At 49.1% G+C, this 17,500-nt stretch overlaps 1 protein-coding gene across 2 annotated transcripts in view; it reads left to right on the top strand.

The window, feature by feature from the left end:
• The window catches only part of LOC134466935 (disintegrin and metalloproteinase domain-containing protein 12-like), a 154,105-nt gene that overhangs the window by 97,413 nt on the left and 39,192 nt on the right, over positions 1-17,500 (top strand). For both annotated transcript variants that reach the window (XR_010038450.1, XM_063220861.1), the window contains exon 12: positions 15,446-15,623. Coding sequence is in view for 1 of the 2 variants with exons in the window: in XM_063220861.1 (XP_063076931.1) it covers positions 15,446-15,623 (178 nt within the window). In the remaining variant the exon portion in view is untranslated. The remainder of the gene's footprint in view (positions 1-15,445; positions 15,624-17,500) is intronic.

Here is a 17,500-nt window from a genome sequence, read left to right as displayed (position 1 = left end):
CCGCGGAGGATGCATCATGACCCCCTCCACAGGGTGAGTCCAATATCATGATCCTCTAATATAGTGGTTTTCAAAGTGGGGGCCGGGAACCCCTGGGGGGGCCGCGAAGGGGTGCTAGGGGGGCCGCGGCAGGTTGGAAGAAAAAGTATAGCAAAAAATAATAATAATTTATTAATGAATGTACACCAAAATAAGCAAAAATAAACTAAATAATATTCCCATCAGTTGAGAACTGCATTATAATAATCTATTTCATCTCTGAATTCTGTAAATTATATATCCAAATGGGGCACTGACACTCAGATCGAGACTGTGGTTGTGAAAAAGAGTACACAAAAAAAAAAGTCTATCGGTGTATGGGGGGCCTTGGCACGACCCGTGTCAGGGGGGCCTTGGCTGGAGTCTATCGGTACATTTGGGAACCCCAGCTCTAATATCATGACCCCCTCTTCTGGGTTAATCCAATATCATGACCCTCTGAAGCAGGGGGTGGGGAACCTTTTTTCATAAGAGGGGCCACTTCAAATTCCTCCAAAGAGCTATAAAAGTCTTCAGTGGGCCACCGTACTATGAACACAAACACGGATTCCCTCCTGCACTTTAGGCCTTTACTGAAGGCAGCCAGCCACCTTTAAAACAGACCCCACCTTCTCAGACCGTGATGATTAAGTTCAATGCTGCATTCAGGTGTCATACAAGCATCAGTAAATGGCATCAGTGCCCTATTTTTTGGTACTTGCCGATACCGATACCACCATTTTTGTGCCGTATCGGGCCCCGGCCGATACTGGTATTGGTATCGGTGCAACACTAATTGTAACTTACACTTCTTAAGGTGATGGAGTCATTTATTTTCTTTCTAGCACTCGGGAGACATGCCAGATACAACAGTTAGGTCAGGTGCGTCATGACCCCCTCTACAGGGTCAGTCCAGCAGGTCAAGTGTGGTGGTCTAATGTGGACTGTGGAAACTAATCTGACAGTTTATTTCACCCTCATAGTATACTTGTTTTCATGTCTATAAAACCAGTATTGAACTAGCCTGGCAAGCCAGACCCGTACAGCAAAAAGCTGTACAAGGGTCTGGGCGAGCTCGGAGAAAGTGTGGGCGGGATAAACGGTTGTCTATCAAAATGCCTTGGCACTCAACGTATCCCCACACACTTCTGTGTAACGTCACAGCTGTCTTACAGAACGTACACACGACACGCCCCTTTGTAGGTGAAACGGCAATTTCGTGCCTTCATAGGAGTGAATGCATGTGATCACCACAGCCACAAACAAGTTTACTAATAAGTCGTGTTTTCACTTACACAGTTTAAAAAAGCCTCGTTTTCAACCACATGGCCCTCCTTGATCAACCAGCAGAATGTTGAGCAATTTGGGGCTTGTTAAATGGTTATATTTATGGTTGTTGTCAACATGGCATGTTCAGTGTTAGTTACACCCTTACACTACCTAGCTGTATACCCATAGAACTAATACACGGATGTGTTATTGACGATAGGTTGGCTAGCCGCTAGCTCGGTAGACTAGGTGTCATTCCCATCTATTTAGTAAGCTACGTTCTGTTTAGTAAGCTAGACGTTCAAAGCTCCCAAATGTCTTTTTTAATGGCATGTGTCTTATTAGAAATTGGGGCAGCAATTTCATTCTACACCTACAACAGTGGTCTGATAATAGCGTGTGACTATCTGGTTCTGTAAAATGCTCAAATTAGCTTACCGAGCTAGCTTAAAACATCGAATGATCAAATGGTAATGTGTAGTGATCTATTTGTGTCTGATAAGTTCATGGTGTATTTTTACATCAATCCATGTCAGCCACGAAATGTATTATCATCCAGGCTCTTTAAATTAAGTAAAAACTTTCGTGCTGTAAGTAGCACGGACGGCCGCCATGTGTCTTCTCAGAAAGTTTCCTGTGTTTACTAGGTAGCTCGGCCCCCCATCTCGCTCCTCGCGATTTGATTGGCCCTGTCATCGGATAACTTTCAGCCTCGCAAAACGACCGGGGTCCGCTAGACTGCCCCCGGGAGCAAATTCAATTCATGCAGTCGCTAGGGGCGTCTAGATTTCTAGGCTAGTATTGAACCATTATATTTTGCAATCTTGGTTTTTGGACCGTTGTGTTGTCTTCGAACTATATGAATGTACATTAAGTTGTTATTACTCTGTGAATTAGAATTAGAATCAGAAATCACAAAAACCTTACCGTGTTGAAATGGGAACTTTCGAGATGGTCTCACTTCGCATTCCATGTCCGCAAGTCCACTCGTGTCAATTTCCCAAAGCCCCTGGTGTTCATTATGACATGAGTGGGTAAACTATAAATGCTAATTCATCCACCCCCCCCGAGGGGAGCGCCTGGGTCGAACTGGTCACCACCCTGTGGGTCATTAGCCCCAAATTGAGGTTTCTGGCTGCAGTTCCACAAATGAAGTCTTAAATCTTTCTACCCCTCCAGGAATGGCTCTCTCTCTCTCTCTCTCTCTCTCTCTCTCTCTCTCTCTCTCTCTGTCTCTCTCTCTCTCTCTCTCTCTCTCTCTCTCTGTGTCTCTCTGTCTCTCTCTCTCTCTCTCTCTCTCTCTCTCTCTCTCTCTCTCTCTCAGCTGTTGTTAACCTCCCTCCAGGTCACTCTGCCTGGGTGCAGACTGAGTGAGTGTTACTGAACAGGAAGGAAGGGCTCTGATTGCTATCATATGTAAACATTCGTACACGTGGAATTCATTGGTAATTTATTGCTTGTCGTTATTTTTTTCCTCACAGAGCAATTTGGTGTCCTTTGTGCTCTTGTTGGGGGTCAAAGGGGTGGAGTCAGGGGAAGCTAACACAGCTGTTGTGAATGCCCTGTGGTGATGGAGCTAGCTTGAAGAATGAATAATGGCCGGCCATTTGAGCCCAACCCATTGCCGTTGACATTGTGCTTGCTTATGTTGGAACAATAGTCCAAGGTCTCTCCCTGAAGCGTGGCTTTTTGGACAGAAATCACACTCCCTAGATGAGCGGCCGAGGTCATTCCCTGGTGAAGCAGTCCCTTCTGAGAGGCAGCTCACCCATAAATGATGCGTGTGTCCTTATGGCACCTGAGTCCAGCCACAGGCCAGTGGGAGGGCATTGCCAACCACTGGCTAATAGGAGGGGTCCCAGCACTGGCCAGTGCCAAGAGATGCTCAGCTCTGAAGGCGTTCAGGGTCCCGTCTCGGTAAAGACATGCTCCAGGGTCCCTACTGGCAGGGAAGCTGACGCTGGGGGGGACAAAGGGGTGTGTTGTCCCGGGCCCAGGGAGAAAGGGGGCCCAGTATTGGGTCTTCATTACATTTTATGTATTGGGTCAGGGGCCCATTTAGTTGAATTAGTCCCGGGCCTGGCCAAAGCTGCCGGCGGCCCTGTCTACTGGGTTAAGACATGCTCGGCGTCCAGGGTCCCTACTGGGTTAAGACGTGCTCGTCGTCCAGGGTCCCTACTGGGTTAAGACATGCTTGGCGTCCAGGGTCCCTACTGGGTTAAGACATGCTTGGCGTCCAGGGCCCCTACTGGGTTTAAGACATGCTTGGCGTCCAGGGCCCCTACTGGGTTAAGACATGCTTGGCGTCCAGGGTCCCTACTGGGTTAAGACATGCTTGGCGTCCAGGGTCCCTACTGGGTTAAGACATGCTTGGCGTCCAGGGCCCCTACTGGGTTAAGACATGCTTGGCGTCCAGGGCCCCTACTGGGTTAAGACATGCTTGGCGTCCAGGGCCCCTACTGGGTTAAGACATGCTTGGCGTCCAGGGCCCCTACTGGGTTAAGACATGCTCGGCGTCCAGGGTCCCTACTGGGTTAAGACATGCTCGGCGTCCAGGGTCCCTACTGGGTTAAGACATGCTCGGCGTCCAGGGTCCCTACTGGGTTAAGACATGCTCGGCGTCCAGGGTCCCTACTGGGTTAAGACATGCTTGGCGTCCAGGGCCCCTACTGGGTTAAGACATGCTTGGCGTCCAGGGCCCCTACTGGGTTAAGACATGCTTGGCGTCCAGGGCCCCTACTGGGTTAAGACATGCTTGGCGTCCAGGGCCCCTACTGGGTTAAGACATGCTTGGCGTCCAGGGCCCCTACTGGGTTAAGACATGCTCGGCGTCCAGGGTCCCTACTGGGTTAAGACGTGCTCGGCGTCCAGGGTCCCTACTGGGTTAAGACGTGCTCGGCGTCCAGGGTCCCTACTGGGTTAAGACATGCTCGGCGTCCAGGGTCCCTACTGGGTTAAGACGTGCTCGGCGTCCAGGGCCCCTACTGGGTTAAGACATGCTCGGCGTCCAGGGTCCCTACTGGGTTAAGACGTGCTCGTCGTGACATGCTCGGCGTCCAGGGCCCTGGCTGATGCAACGAGCTCCACCGCTTGTGCTGGATACCTAATCGCTTGTTTGGCTTGGCTGGTGGCCATGAAAAGCAGGGGAACCCTATTCTGTATGTATGATAAAACAACACCGCTGCTTGCCAGAGAGCAGTGTGCTCAAGGCCGAAGGAGCAAGCTGAAGAAAACACCAGTCCTAGAAGAAAATCAACAGACAGAGATGCACAAACAAATAAATAACGCTAGATAAGTGAAAAAGAAGTTTGCCCACACAAACCTCCCACAGCCTGTAGCAGCTTTCTTTTTGACCCCTCCCTTCTCCCTCTCTCTATTTCTCTCTACCTCTCTCTCTTTCTCTCCCTCTCTCTCCCTCTCTCTCTCCCTTCCCCCTTTCCCTCTCACTCTCTCCCTGTTGCTTTGCTCCCAGCAGACAGCACAGTCACAGACAGTTTTATTGTCAGATTGCACCCATGCCGACTTTGTAGAGCACAGTCCCTGATACAATAAATACCTAATCCTAACACTGGACACCCCTTGCAGCTCAGTCTAATGCCACATGGGGCAATATACTCCCCTCGTAGCTCAGTCTAATGCCACATGGGGCAATATACACCCCTCGTAGCTCAGTCTAATGCCACATGGGGCAATATACTCCCCTCGTAGCTCAGTCTAATGCCACATGGGGCAATATACTCCCCTCGTAGCTCAGTCTAATGCCACATGGGGCAATATACTCCCCTCGTAGCTCAGTCTAATGCCACATGGGGCAATATACTCCCCCTTAGGTGCCCCATAGCAGGGTGGTGGTTTTAGGGAGGAGGGGCCAGCAGAGCACTGGAGGTGGGGCCAGCAGAGCAGTTGCATCACAGTGGGTTTACATACAGTGTTGAATCTCGCCCTCAAACCCGTGCCTGCAGTTCACCTAGGGAGCGCTGTCGAGACAGCAGAGGTCATAAGGCTGGCGCTAATAACTGACAATTGTGCTCGCTGTCTGCTGAAACTTGACAATATTACTGTAAGTTCTGTGAAACCAATGTGGATTCAATTAAATGTACAATAACATGGGAGTTATGTCCTTCTGATTTCCTACAGCTTTGGCATTTATGAGTCAGGCTCCGCTAGCATCTTGCTAACAAAATTGCTTTACGGCCGTCGTGATCACAGCAATGCAGCTGGCCGACCAATCCAAACGCAGTGTGTGAAGCCACTCGTGACGTCATATTGACAATAAAGACGTATTTTACAAAGATCCAGCAAGTTTAAACATTTAAACTAACTGCTGTTTGAAAGGATAATCTATCCTGCCTTTTGGAAAAATAAAATGAAACGATGATACCAATTCTCTCCCAAAGCAATGGCAGCATCGTGGTTGAGCTCCATGGGACCACATTCATTTCAACAGCCTCTGCGCTCCTTGGCGCTCCTCTGCGCTGTCTGGATGGCGCCACTTAGTGGACAGTACCACCCGGAAAAAGTAGCGAGATTGCTCTCTCGTACTACCCATAAACACTCTCTGAGTTGCATGCTCTGCTGGGTCCTCCTCCAAACCCACTCCACTATGGACACATAGGGTCCATTCGAATCGGGGAAGGCAGCTGTCCTTCCAGTGAGCTAAGTGGACATCGAGTCATGAAGTGTGGATCGAAACGAAAAATTGCTTTATTTCCTCCCTTGGCAGTTGACTGCATTTGTGGGCGTAACAGGGATATTTGAGGGCAGCATCAGATGCTGACTTCGCTGCCTTGGTACCCAACATGCTGTGCGCCACCTCCCTCTCAACCGGAAACCTGAAAAACAAACATGGCTACTACCTAAGCTACTACCTTATCATACTCTTTATTCTGAAGATATTCTATGTAGATATTGAAAATCGAATGGATGAATCAACATTGTAGTATCTAAATATGCCGTCCCTAGATCTATTTATAGCCTATTTTACGATTCCGCCGTCTGACGATCATTCACCGTTCAAATAGCATGTGTAAGCTAAGCGCTAACGTGATGAACGTAACTCCCGCCATAGAATCAGCCGTAACATCAAATGCGCAAGGCAGGGCACTCGTTAGTGCGGTTCGTAACGGCTGCCTCATCAGCTAACTTCACCTATCTGATCACTGACCTGTTTATGTAGGAGGGGAGTCATCGAGTCACTGCCTTCCGTTTCGAATTGACCCATATACCTCTTTCCGGCCAGGGCCTTGCTGGTGCCGGAACCGGTGCTGGTTTCATTCCAGCAGCGGTACCGGCACCGGCACAGCCTCCTTTGAAATGAGGTAATAGTGTCAGGCTCAGCTGTCTAAGGACCATTACCCTTTTAACAAATGAAGGAAGAGATGAGCTTGCTAGTGAATCTGGCATTTAATTTTCACTCCTTTGCAGCCCCGTTTTGCACACGTAGGGAGGAAGCTTCTCTTTCTTTGCCTGAGCTGCTGTCCCCACCGTCTTAAGTTGTGGAGTTTTATGTGCTGATGTTAAAACTCTAAATCACTCTTGTACCTTTTGAAATGTTGTTAAAACATCTTTGTAATGTGCAAGCACACTAGAATGCACGGAAGGACAAACGGCAGAAGTGTCGAACGCTACAAACGCAGGTGCCAATGTCAAGCCCTGCGCTGCCGACTGCAGAAATCTGCACATTAGACTGATATACCTTTCACCTGCAATTGTTTGGCATGCCCTGATGAAGACAATGGGTCGAACCACGTAGGCATGTAGCCAGTATTTAATAAAGGCTTTTTAAACTTTAGTAAGGAGTGCCTCAAATAGTGTTTTTTAATCTTTTCATGGAAGTTTGGACGCCCAAGTTGATTTAGATGAGCACCCTTTTTTACTAACTGGATACAGGACCCAGTGAAGCATTCCCTTTTCTCTTTTTTGTGATCTGCACATTAGACTTGGATTGCATTGAGGGTGCTGGTGCTGGAGCCAAGCCGTTTTTTTTCAGTCTGGCAACAGCAGCAGCACGGGCATGAGCACTACCTCGGTTGAAACGAGGTCATACGTAGTGTCAGCTTCAGCTGTCTAATGACAGACCATTACCCTTTACTGTAAAACAGATGAACCCTCAAGTCTGCACATTCGACTTGGACGCAGCATCCCTGCCTGCAGTGAGGTTCGCTCCTGGCAACCTGTCTGAAATAAACAAAACTACTGCATTGGAGAAAAATGCATTTGTCAAGTTTGATGACAAGCAGAACGGTTTTGTGTGTCTTGATTTATGCTCCAGGCTGGTGGTACGCAGTGTGTTTCCCAACCCCGTGAGAAACTCTCTGCTCAGTGTCTGCTCACGGATGACATCATGACAATCAGCCGTCTCATTCACCTACTACAGTGGAGGGCTGCCATTGGTCAGCTAATATAGTGGAGGGCTGCCATTGGTCAGCTAATAGAGTGGACAGCTGCCATTGGTCACCTAATACAGTGAAAGGCTGCCATTGGTCAGCTAATACAGTGGAGGGCTGCCATTGGTCAGCTAATAGAGTGGAGGGCTGCTATTGGTCACCTAATACAGTGGACAGCCGCCATTGGTCAGCTAATACAGTGGACGACTGCTATTGGTCAGCTAATAGAGTGGAGTGCTGCAATACTCATGAACGGCGTGACGTTTTCCATGTGCGTTACGCCCATTTGTGGGGGAAAACAACCCATGCAAGTCAATTGGTGATGTTGGGGTTTAATAAACGAAAGATACGGACCTGTAGACTACCGTTGTTCTCGCGCAACATGCCGAAAACGTGTTGTGTTGCCGGATATTCAAATAATATAGCCAAACAGACGTGGCTGAAGCATGGAATGTGTTCATTTAGGCTAGCCGATGTAGCATATAAGTCAATGAGACATTCGGTTTGTTTTCACCCATAAAGGGGCGTAACGCAAATTTAAGAGCAAAGTACCCGGATGGCCGTTCATGAGTATGGATTGCCGCATTGTTATTGCATGATGTGATGTGCACCTCATGATGTAATGAGGTGCAGACCGATCCCTCATAATATGACAGTAATTGGGGTGCAGACTGATCCCTCATATCATGACAGTAATTGCTCAGGTTACCCGTTATGGAAACGAGGTCTACGATGGGGGAGCACATTAGGGCAGCGAGTTACTACTGGATCGTTATTCAGCTGTTGTCTTGGTGATGTGTAGAGACCTAGACGTAATCCAACCCCTTTTCTCCTCTGTCTGCTGAAAGGTTCTCCAACCTTTTCCTCTCAAACCCAGACAGCGTAGATATACTGTCTGGCTGGTTCTGCATCGTGAGACTTTTTAGTGGATTCACTGTCCTATGTTGCTACTGCATCCCCATGCAGCTGTTGTCTTGGCGGTGCACAGAGACCTAAACGCAATCCATGACCCTTTCTGTCCTTTCGCCTTTATCTGCTGAAAGGTTCACCAACCTTCTTCCCTCAAAGTCAGACAACTGTATGTTTGTCGCAAATTTGCAGCCCTATATTTAGTTGATAGAAGCTTGCCTAACAGGCTGCCTGACTGCCGTGCCAGGGGGGCGGGGAGCAAAGTCGGATATGAATCAGAGGATGGGTAGAGGCCGGTGGCCAGAGTGAACCGCCCGCCGCCCCTCTGGGGGTCAGCAACGCCCTCTTGAACCGTCTGCCGTCCCTCTGGGGGTCAGCAACGCCCTCTTGCCCACTCCGGTTAATTGCATCTCTGGGGAAATCAGAGCGAGAGGATTCTTTAATATCCTTCAGCCTCACTCAGACAGCCAGCCTTCTCCGAGCTCCTCTGATCATATCATTTAACGGGGAATAACTCGGGAAGAAGCCTGTGTGATGTTGTAGGAAAAAAAGTCTGTTGGCGAGCAAGTTGGGTGCACAGAGCTGATGGTGACTGCCTTTTGGCCCTGCAGGGACATTGGTGACATTCGTAACGGTCCAGTGACATAATTGACGGCGGCAGATTAGATTAAGCATCAGCTTTGCATGCATTTGCACAGCTCAGGGGGACGCTGTTGTTTAAATGGCCTGGGCAGCAAGCTCAGGGGACGCTGTTGTTTAAATGGCCTGGGCAGCAAGCGAGTTTTGCACATTTATTCAGGAGCAGTGAAGGAGTTGGAGGGCAAGAAGGAGGAGGAAGAGGAAGATGAGAAGGAGGAGGAAGAGTTTGAGTAGGAGGAGGAGAAGGAAGAGGAGGAGGAGGAGGAGAAGAGTAGGAGGAGGGGAGGAGAAAGAAGAGGAGGGGTAAGAGGAAAAGGAAGAGGTGGAGTAGGAGGAGGAGGGAGAGGAAGATGAGGAGTAGGAGGAGGAGGAAGAGGAGGGAGAGGAAGATGAGGAGTAGGAGATTATTTTTGCATCATTCTGTTCTGCCTAAATGACTGCACTCTCTGTTGTGCTGCTCAGGGAAGGTTGTATAAATGAACTGGGCAGCAAGCGTGTGTTTTGAAAGGGAAATTCATCCAGCGGAGTCAGGAGAGGAGGAAGAGGAGGAGGAGGAAGGGGAGGAGGAGAAGAGGAGGAGGAGACTATATTTGCATCATTCTGTTCTGCCTAAATGACTGCACTGCCTGTTCCTCATCAGTGGACACTCATCCATCAATTTAACAGCAGAAGATTCACAAGACACAGGGGCACTGCAGACAAGCAAGTGAGAACTAGTGCCTTTCCCATCCCAGCGAATCTCTGTGGCCCACAGAAAATGATGTTTTTTCTATTACAGCTCTTTTGTTCAGCACTGAAAAGGTCTGAGACAAACCTCATGCACACTGCCTCTCATTGCCTTAAGCGAGGCAAAGTGCACTAACATGGCATATCTCGTGCCCTCTCTTGTCACGGCACAGTCAGGGGGCTTGATGGTTTGCCACAGTCTAAGATACTCTGGCAGGGTGCTTTTGATGGAGTATGAGTTGGTTTTGGATAGAGAGCAAGGAAGGCAAATGTGGTGTCAAAGATAAAGGGTTTTCAGAGGTGGTGGTTTGTGGTAGTGTGGTGGGCAGGGGTTGCCAGCTGCTATCGAGGTTGTTTTCTCTGGATAAAAAACAGTGTTTTCTCAACCTCAGAAACACAACAACATGACAGGCATTGCCATAAACCACCCACACAGCTGTCTCTAGCTCCAGCACCCCCTCACCCCCACTGCCTTACTCTTATCTCTCCTCTCGTCTTTCTCTAATCATCTCTAGCTCCCCCCCCAAACACACCCCACCCTTACCTCTCCTCTCCTCGTCCTCCTGTCCTCTCCCTTCATCTCAGCTCCTTCAAAGTGGGTTTGTGCTGCTAGAACAGCAAGTTCAATCGTCTCCTTTGGAACCTGCACTCAGAATGTTATTGTTATGTGAGGCGCAAGGGCAGCCCCCATCCGACCTTGGGGTCAACTGCATGCAGTTTGAGGTCACCTTTACCAACTGCCCAACTCCACAGCCTCCAGATCCTTCCCAGCCTCCAAGAAATCGTCATGCTACCCACCCCACCCCCAAACATCACCCCACCCCACCCAGCCCACTCGCACCCCCAAACATCACCCCACCCCACCCAGCCCACCCCACCCCCAAACATCACCCCACCCCACCCAGCCCACTCACACCCCCAAACATCACCCCACTCCACCCCCAAACATCACCCCACCCCACCCAGCCCACTCCCCTCCGAAAACATCACCCCACCCCACCCAACCCCACCCCACCCCAAAACATCACCCCACCCCACCCAGCCCACTCGCACCCCCCAAACATCACCCCACCCCACTCCCACCCCCAAACATCACCCCAGCCCACCCCACCCCCAAACATCACCCCACCCCACCCAGCCCACTCGCACCCCCCAAACATCACCCCACCCCACCCCCCCAAACATCACCCCACCCCACCCCCAAACATCACCCCACCCCAACCAAGCCCACTCCCACCCCCAAACATCACCCCACCCCCAAACATCACCCCACCCCACCCAGCCCACCCCACCCCCAAACATCACCCCCACCCACCCAGCCCACTCGCACCCCCAAACATCACCCCACCCCACCCCACTCCCCTCCTCCACTACATCACCCCACCCCACCCAGCCCACTCGCACCCCCCAAACATCACCCCACCCCACCCAGCCCACCCCACCCCCAAACATCACCCCACCCCACCCAGCCCACTCGCACCCCCAAACATCACCATACTCATGAACGGCCATCCGGGTACTTTGCTCCTAAATGTGCGTTACGCCCATTTATAGGGGAAAACAAACCGAATGTCCACCCCCCCCTCCTCCCCTCCACAGCATCACCCCACCCCACCCCACCCCACCCCACCACTACATCACCACACCACCACCCTCCCCTCCTCCTCTGCACCCCCCTCCTCCACTGCGGAGAGGAATAAAAGTTGGGCCAGCAGTGAGGTCATTTGAAAACACTCAGGACGTCATCCTGCTGCATGAGTCTATAATGTGCTGCATGTGGAGAAGCAACCAGAGAGGAGTGTTGATTTGGGAGGGGAGGACAAGCGATAGGAGAGGAGGTCATATGGGGGGGGGGGGGACGGGGGGGGGACGTTACAGGAGGGGGGGGACAAGCGATAGGAGAGGAGGTCATATGGGGGGGGGGGGGTTACAGGAGGAGGGGAGGACAAGCGATAGGAGAGGGGGTCATGTTTGAGTGCATGGGGGGAGGACAAGCGATAGGAGAGGGGGTCATGTTTGAGTGCATGGGGGGGGTTACAGGAGGGGGAGACGAGCGATAGGAGAGGGAGGGGGTCATGTTTGAGTGCATGGGGGGCGGGGGATTACAAGAGGGGGGAGAGACGAGCGATAGGAGTGGGGGTCATGTTTGAGTGCATGGATGGAGTCGGGGGGGGCACATCTTGTTTTACAGGAGGGAGGACGGGCGATCTGGTTGAGTGCGTGGATATACTGGATATACGCAGGGGGTGGGGGGGGGTCATGTTGTTAAATGGCTGAGTTGAAGAAAGGCTTCACAGGGCTGCAGTGCATACAGTTCAGACTGGACAGGCACATCTGTTGGAGTGTAGGAGGAGAGAGGGAAGGAGATCAAATCCCTTGGAGGAGGAGAGAGAGAGGGAAGGAGATCAAATCCCTTCTGGAGAAGGAGAGCGAGAGGGAAGGAGATCAAATCCCCTTACAGTAATATGAATGGGACAAGAGCGTCTGGCACGCAACAGTTGCTCCCCCCTGCTGAATATTTCTGGAAATGTAATGGCGTCCTTGGAAGAGTAATTAGTCTTGTGACCCATATATTCCCCTTTGCTATCACCCAGTGACCTGTATTTACTGTTTTTACAATCGTCTGCTACAGCACTCTGACAACAGATGGAAATAATTGTGTCTGCCACTCAAGCGTTCTTCCAAGGAAGCGTAAAATGTGTTTGAAATGCTATATGCGAGGTTGAGAGGTTTGTTCAGAGAGCATGAGGATAAGTCCATCAGCTATAGCAATATAGTGAGAGTATCAGAGACTGTTTCTATATATACTGTAAAGGCATTCTTCCACATACAGCCGTGTCGTGCTGTGTCGTGTCAAGCTGAGTGGTAGTGTTCTGTCAGCCTGGTTAATGTTTCCATTACAAACCCTTTTCCCCGGTGTATAGTTGGAGTTACCTTTTCAACGTTGTCTCGTAGCATTACTTAACATAGGCTAGTTGACTAGCGTACGGCAGACGGATGTCTAATCTATCGAAGTAAGCTATACATACTTTGAGCAGGATCATATTTGGATACTACAATGTTCATTTTCAGCTTCAATTTTAATATCAAATAAATAAAGTGTCAAACTAAAGACAAGTCTAATTTAGTTGATCGGGTGGCCACCCTGATTGTTTATTTTAATATACCATTGTAGGGCAGCTGATGCACCGTATTCTGGATAGTAGATAGCGACAGTAGCCTACTGAAAAACGAGGGCTGGTTTTCCAGATGTGCCGTGCTGTACTTGGCTAATCAACTTGGCCAAGTCATGTCGTGTTGAGGTGTATCGGGTAGAAAACGGGCAGTGGAAAAAGGCCTTTTGTCTCTGCAGTGCAGGTGTTTATCTTGACAGAGCTTCATCAGTGTGTGTGGCTGTGAGTCTGTTTATTTGTGGGCGTGTCTGCCGTTTTTGTTTATTTCCTTGTGAGACACTGTGAATATTTTTCCACTCTCTCTCTCCATCCTCTTGCTTGTTTTCTCTGAGCCATAAGGAACTGCGGGGAGAGTGTGTTGTGTTGTGCGGTGGGTAAGCAGAACATTAAAATTCATGTGTGTGTGTGTGTGTGGGGGGGGGGGTTTGATGGGATAGCCCAAGAGCTTTGGTTACTTATGGGGACCTATGTGCACGTGTGTGTGTGTGCGTAGGAGTTTGTTTGTATTGTTTGTGTGTGTGTTTGGTTCCTGGAGGAATACAACACTTTGGTTACTCTCAAGAAGGAAACTTCCCTACACTCTTGCCTCTTTTTATTGACACATCATTGCAACAAAATACATGCAGTCGGTAGCAGTATACACACATGCACACAGATATTTAAGCAATATGACACGAGTGGGGGGGATGAGCTTAGTGGATATCCTCCCGCGTGTGGTTCGTTCATCGGCAATCACGCCTAGGAGGATATCTGTTAACATCATCCCGACCACAAGGGTCCTATTGCTTTTACACAACAGGTCCTTTTGTCAACATAACAATAATAATAATAATAATAATAATAATAATAATAATAATAATAATAATAATAATAATAATAATAATAATAAACAGCAAAGTACCTTTTCCACTATCCTGTTCCACTCTCCTGTTTGATTATTTTGCACATGCCTATCAGTTCCTACGCTCAGGAAAATAGTTCCGAACTGTCAGTGCAGGTTGCTATGCAACTTGATATTATTTGTAAACATTTATCTATCTGCACGTTTCCGTGGACTGTCACTGTAAAGCCGCTGAGATATGATGCATATGATCTCTCTCTTTCTCTCTGGGACTGTGGAGAAGTCCACCCTCTCTCACTCTGCTCATCTCTCTCTCTCTCTCTCTCTCTCTCTCTCTCTCTCTCTCTCTCTCTCTCTCTCTCTCTCCTCTGCTCTCTCTCTCTCTCTCTCTCTCTCTCTCTCTCTCTCTCTCTCTCTCTCTCTCTCTCTCTCTCTCTCTCTCTCTCTCTCTTCTCACTCTGCTCCAAGAACAATATTAAAAACACATCCTCCTCCTCTTCCTCCTCCTCCTCCTCCTCCTCTTCCTCTTCCTCCTCCTTTCCATCCTCTATCTTCCTCATCCTCCTCTTCCTCCTCCTCGTCCTCCTCATCTTCCTCTTCGTCCTCCTCCTCTTCCTCTTCTTCTTCGTCCTCCTCCTCCTCTTCCTCCTCCTCCTCCTCTTCCTCTTTTTCCTCCTCCTGCTCCTCCTCTTCCTCCTCCTGCTACTCATCCTCTTCCTCTTCTTCCTCCTCCTCCTCCTCCTCCTCCTCCTCCAGTTCCCATTGTTGTTTTGGATTTATGGAGCTTGCATGGGGGAGAGTTGTTGTCAGGGAGATTTCTTATGAGCTGGGGAATCGTAAATTTCTCTTATCGCTGTCCCCCTCTCCCCTTGGTTGGTGTCAGACATTACTGTTCTCCTCTCCCCTTGGCTGGTGTCAGACACAGCTCTGGGTGAGAGGCCCCCAAGGCAGTGCCCTCAGATTTCACGGGTTAAACACACTTATTCATGCTGACATACTGTACACTTATTTATGCTGACGCACTCTATGTTCGTCCCAAAAATCAGTGGTGGGTGGACGACCCTCAACTGGCCAGATTAGGGACAGCTGTTTGACGACCCTCAACTGGCCAGATTAGGGACAGCTGCTTGCTCTGCATTGTCTCCCCAACCCCAACTCCAACCTCTCCCATCGTCTCATATCTCATTTCACTGGATTTGCCCTGTAATTATTTCACTGTGGTGTAATTCTGTGCGTGTGTGTGTGTGTGTGTGTGTGTGTGTGTGTGTGTGTGTGTGTGTGTGTGTGTGTGCGTGTGCGTGTGTGTGTTTTTCGTGTATTCCAGGTATCCGTTTCCAACAGTGGTGTAATTGTGTGTGTGTTCTGTGTGTATTCCAGGTATCCGTTTCCAACAGTGGTGTAATTGTGTGTGTGTTTTGGTTTATTCCAGGTATCCGTTTCCAACAGTGGTGTAATTGTGTGTGTGTGTGTGTGTTTTATTCCAGGTATCCGTTTCCAACAGTGTTCAGCACGTGCAGCAAGAAGGACCTGGCGGCCAGCCTGGAGAAGGGCGTTGGGATGTGTCTGTACAACATGCCCGAGGTCAAGGTGCTGTACGGGGGACAGAAGTGCGGCAACGGATACGTGGAGGAGGGAGAGGAGTGCGACTGTGGAGAGCTAGAGGTAACTAATAGCATCCCGATTACATTGGATCGGCGATTACATTGCATTACATTACATTACGTTATACCATAACTAGCGTCCTGTAGCCTCCTATAGCGTCCCCATTACATTACACTACACTACATTACATTAGCATCTCTATTACATTACATTACGTTACATTACATTACATTACGTAATACCATAGGAGTGCGAATGCGGAGAGCTAGAGGTAACTAGCATCCCGATTATATTACATTACATTACATTACTTTACATTACATTGCGTAATACCACAGTATGAAGTGTATCCACTACTACTGTAGCTACGTGGTGGAGGGAGAGGAGTGTGACTGTGGAGAGCTAGAGGTAACTAGCAGCATTACATTACATTACATTACATTACATTACATTACATTAGCACCCCTATTACATTACATTACATGAGGGAGAGGAGTGCGAATGCGGAGAGCTAGAGGTAACTAGCATCCCGATTATATTACATTACATTACATTACATTACATTACATTGCGTAATGCCACAGTGTTAAGTGTATCTACTACTACTGCGACTGTGGAGAGGTAGAGGTAACTAGCACCCCTATTACATTACATTGCATTCTATTACATTACATTACATTCTATTACATTACATCACATTACAGTGCATAGCATTCTATTACATTACATTACATTACATTACATTACATTACATTATACCGCAGTATAAAGTGTATCCACTACTAGCTACGTCATGGAGGGAGAGGAGTGTGACTGTGGAGAGCTAGGGGTAACTAATAGCATCCCGATTACATTACATTACATTTGTACATCACCCCACCATACAGAAGTATGAAGTGTATCTACAACTAGCTACGTATGTCTAGGAGGGAGAGCAGTGTGACTGTGGAGAGCCAGAGGTAGCTTGAAGCACCCTATAGCGTCCTGTAGCGTCCCCATTACATTACATTACATCACATCACCCCCACCGTGTATAACGGGTATCTGAGTGTTTGCATGTGCAGTGTTAGCTACTACGTGGAGAACTCGAGGGACTGAGCATCACCCCCACCATGCTATAACGGCTATCTGAGTGTTTGCATGTGCAGTGTCAGCTACTATGTGGGCTTGACACTGGCACCTGCCAACCGGCCAAATGCTGGTAAAACTTGGCTGTGGCTAGTAATACTTTCAATGTCACTAGCCAATTTGGCTATCAGCTTATTCCGCGGTATGACGTACGCTTCATAGTAGCCTATTTTCTGTTGTTTGCCCCTTGTGTATCAATTGTTTGTATTCAAGAAAAAGCTCAGTAACTCAGTTTCTATTGGCTTGATATACTTCCATGTAGAAAGCTATACACTCATCTTGCTTTAGCACCTCATCTTCTGAGGTTAGAAGTACACCATCATGATTAAGGGGAAAAAAAAACGATATAAAATCTGTGACTAGTGGAATACCTGAATGGCTAGTGACTCGGGAAAACCACTAGCCGCAGTGGCCGGTGGGTGAAAAAGTTAATGTCAAGCCCTGGCTACTACGTGGAGAACTCGAGGGACTGAGCTGTTCCCCTGCACTCCGCCCTTCGGGTCTCGAACTCACCACCTCCTGGTCAACGCATCAGTGTGGGCAGTCATGGGTGAGCGGTTAGGGCGTCAGACTTGCATCCCAGAGGTTGCCGGTTCGACTCCCGACCCGCCAGGTTGGTGGGGGGAGTAATCAACCAGTGCTCTCCCCCATCCTCCTCCATGACTGAGGTACCCTGAGCATGGTACCGTCCCACCGCACTGCTCCCCATGGGGCGCCACTGAGGGCTGCCCCCTTGCACGAGTGAGGCATAAATGCAATTTCGTTGTGTGCAGTGTTCACTTGTGTGCTGTGGAGTGCTGTGTCACAAT

This window comes from Engraulis encrasicolus, chromosome 17 (genome assembly GCF_034702125.1).
Source record: "Engraulis encrasicolus isolate BLACKSEA-1 chromosome 17, IST_EnEncr_1.0, whole genome shotgun sequence".
NCBI lineage: Eukaryota > Metazoa > Chordata > Actinopteri > Clupeiformes > Engraulidae > Engraulis > Engraulis encrasicolus.
The sequence above is the reverse complement of the archived record's forward strand: the minus strand, read 5'-3'. Positions and strand labels throughout refer to the sequence as shown.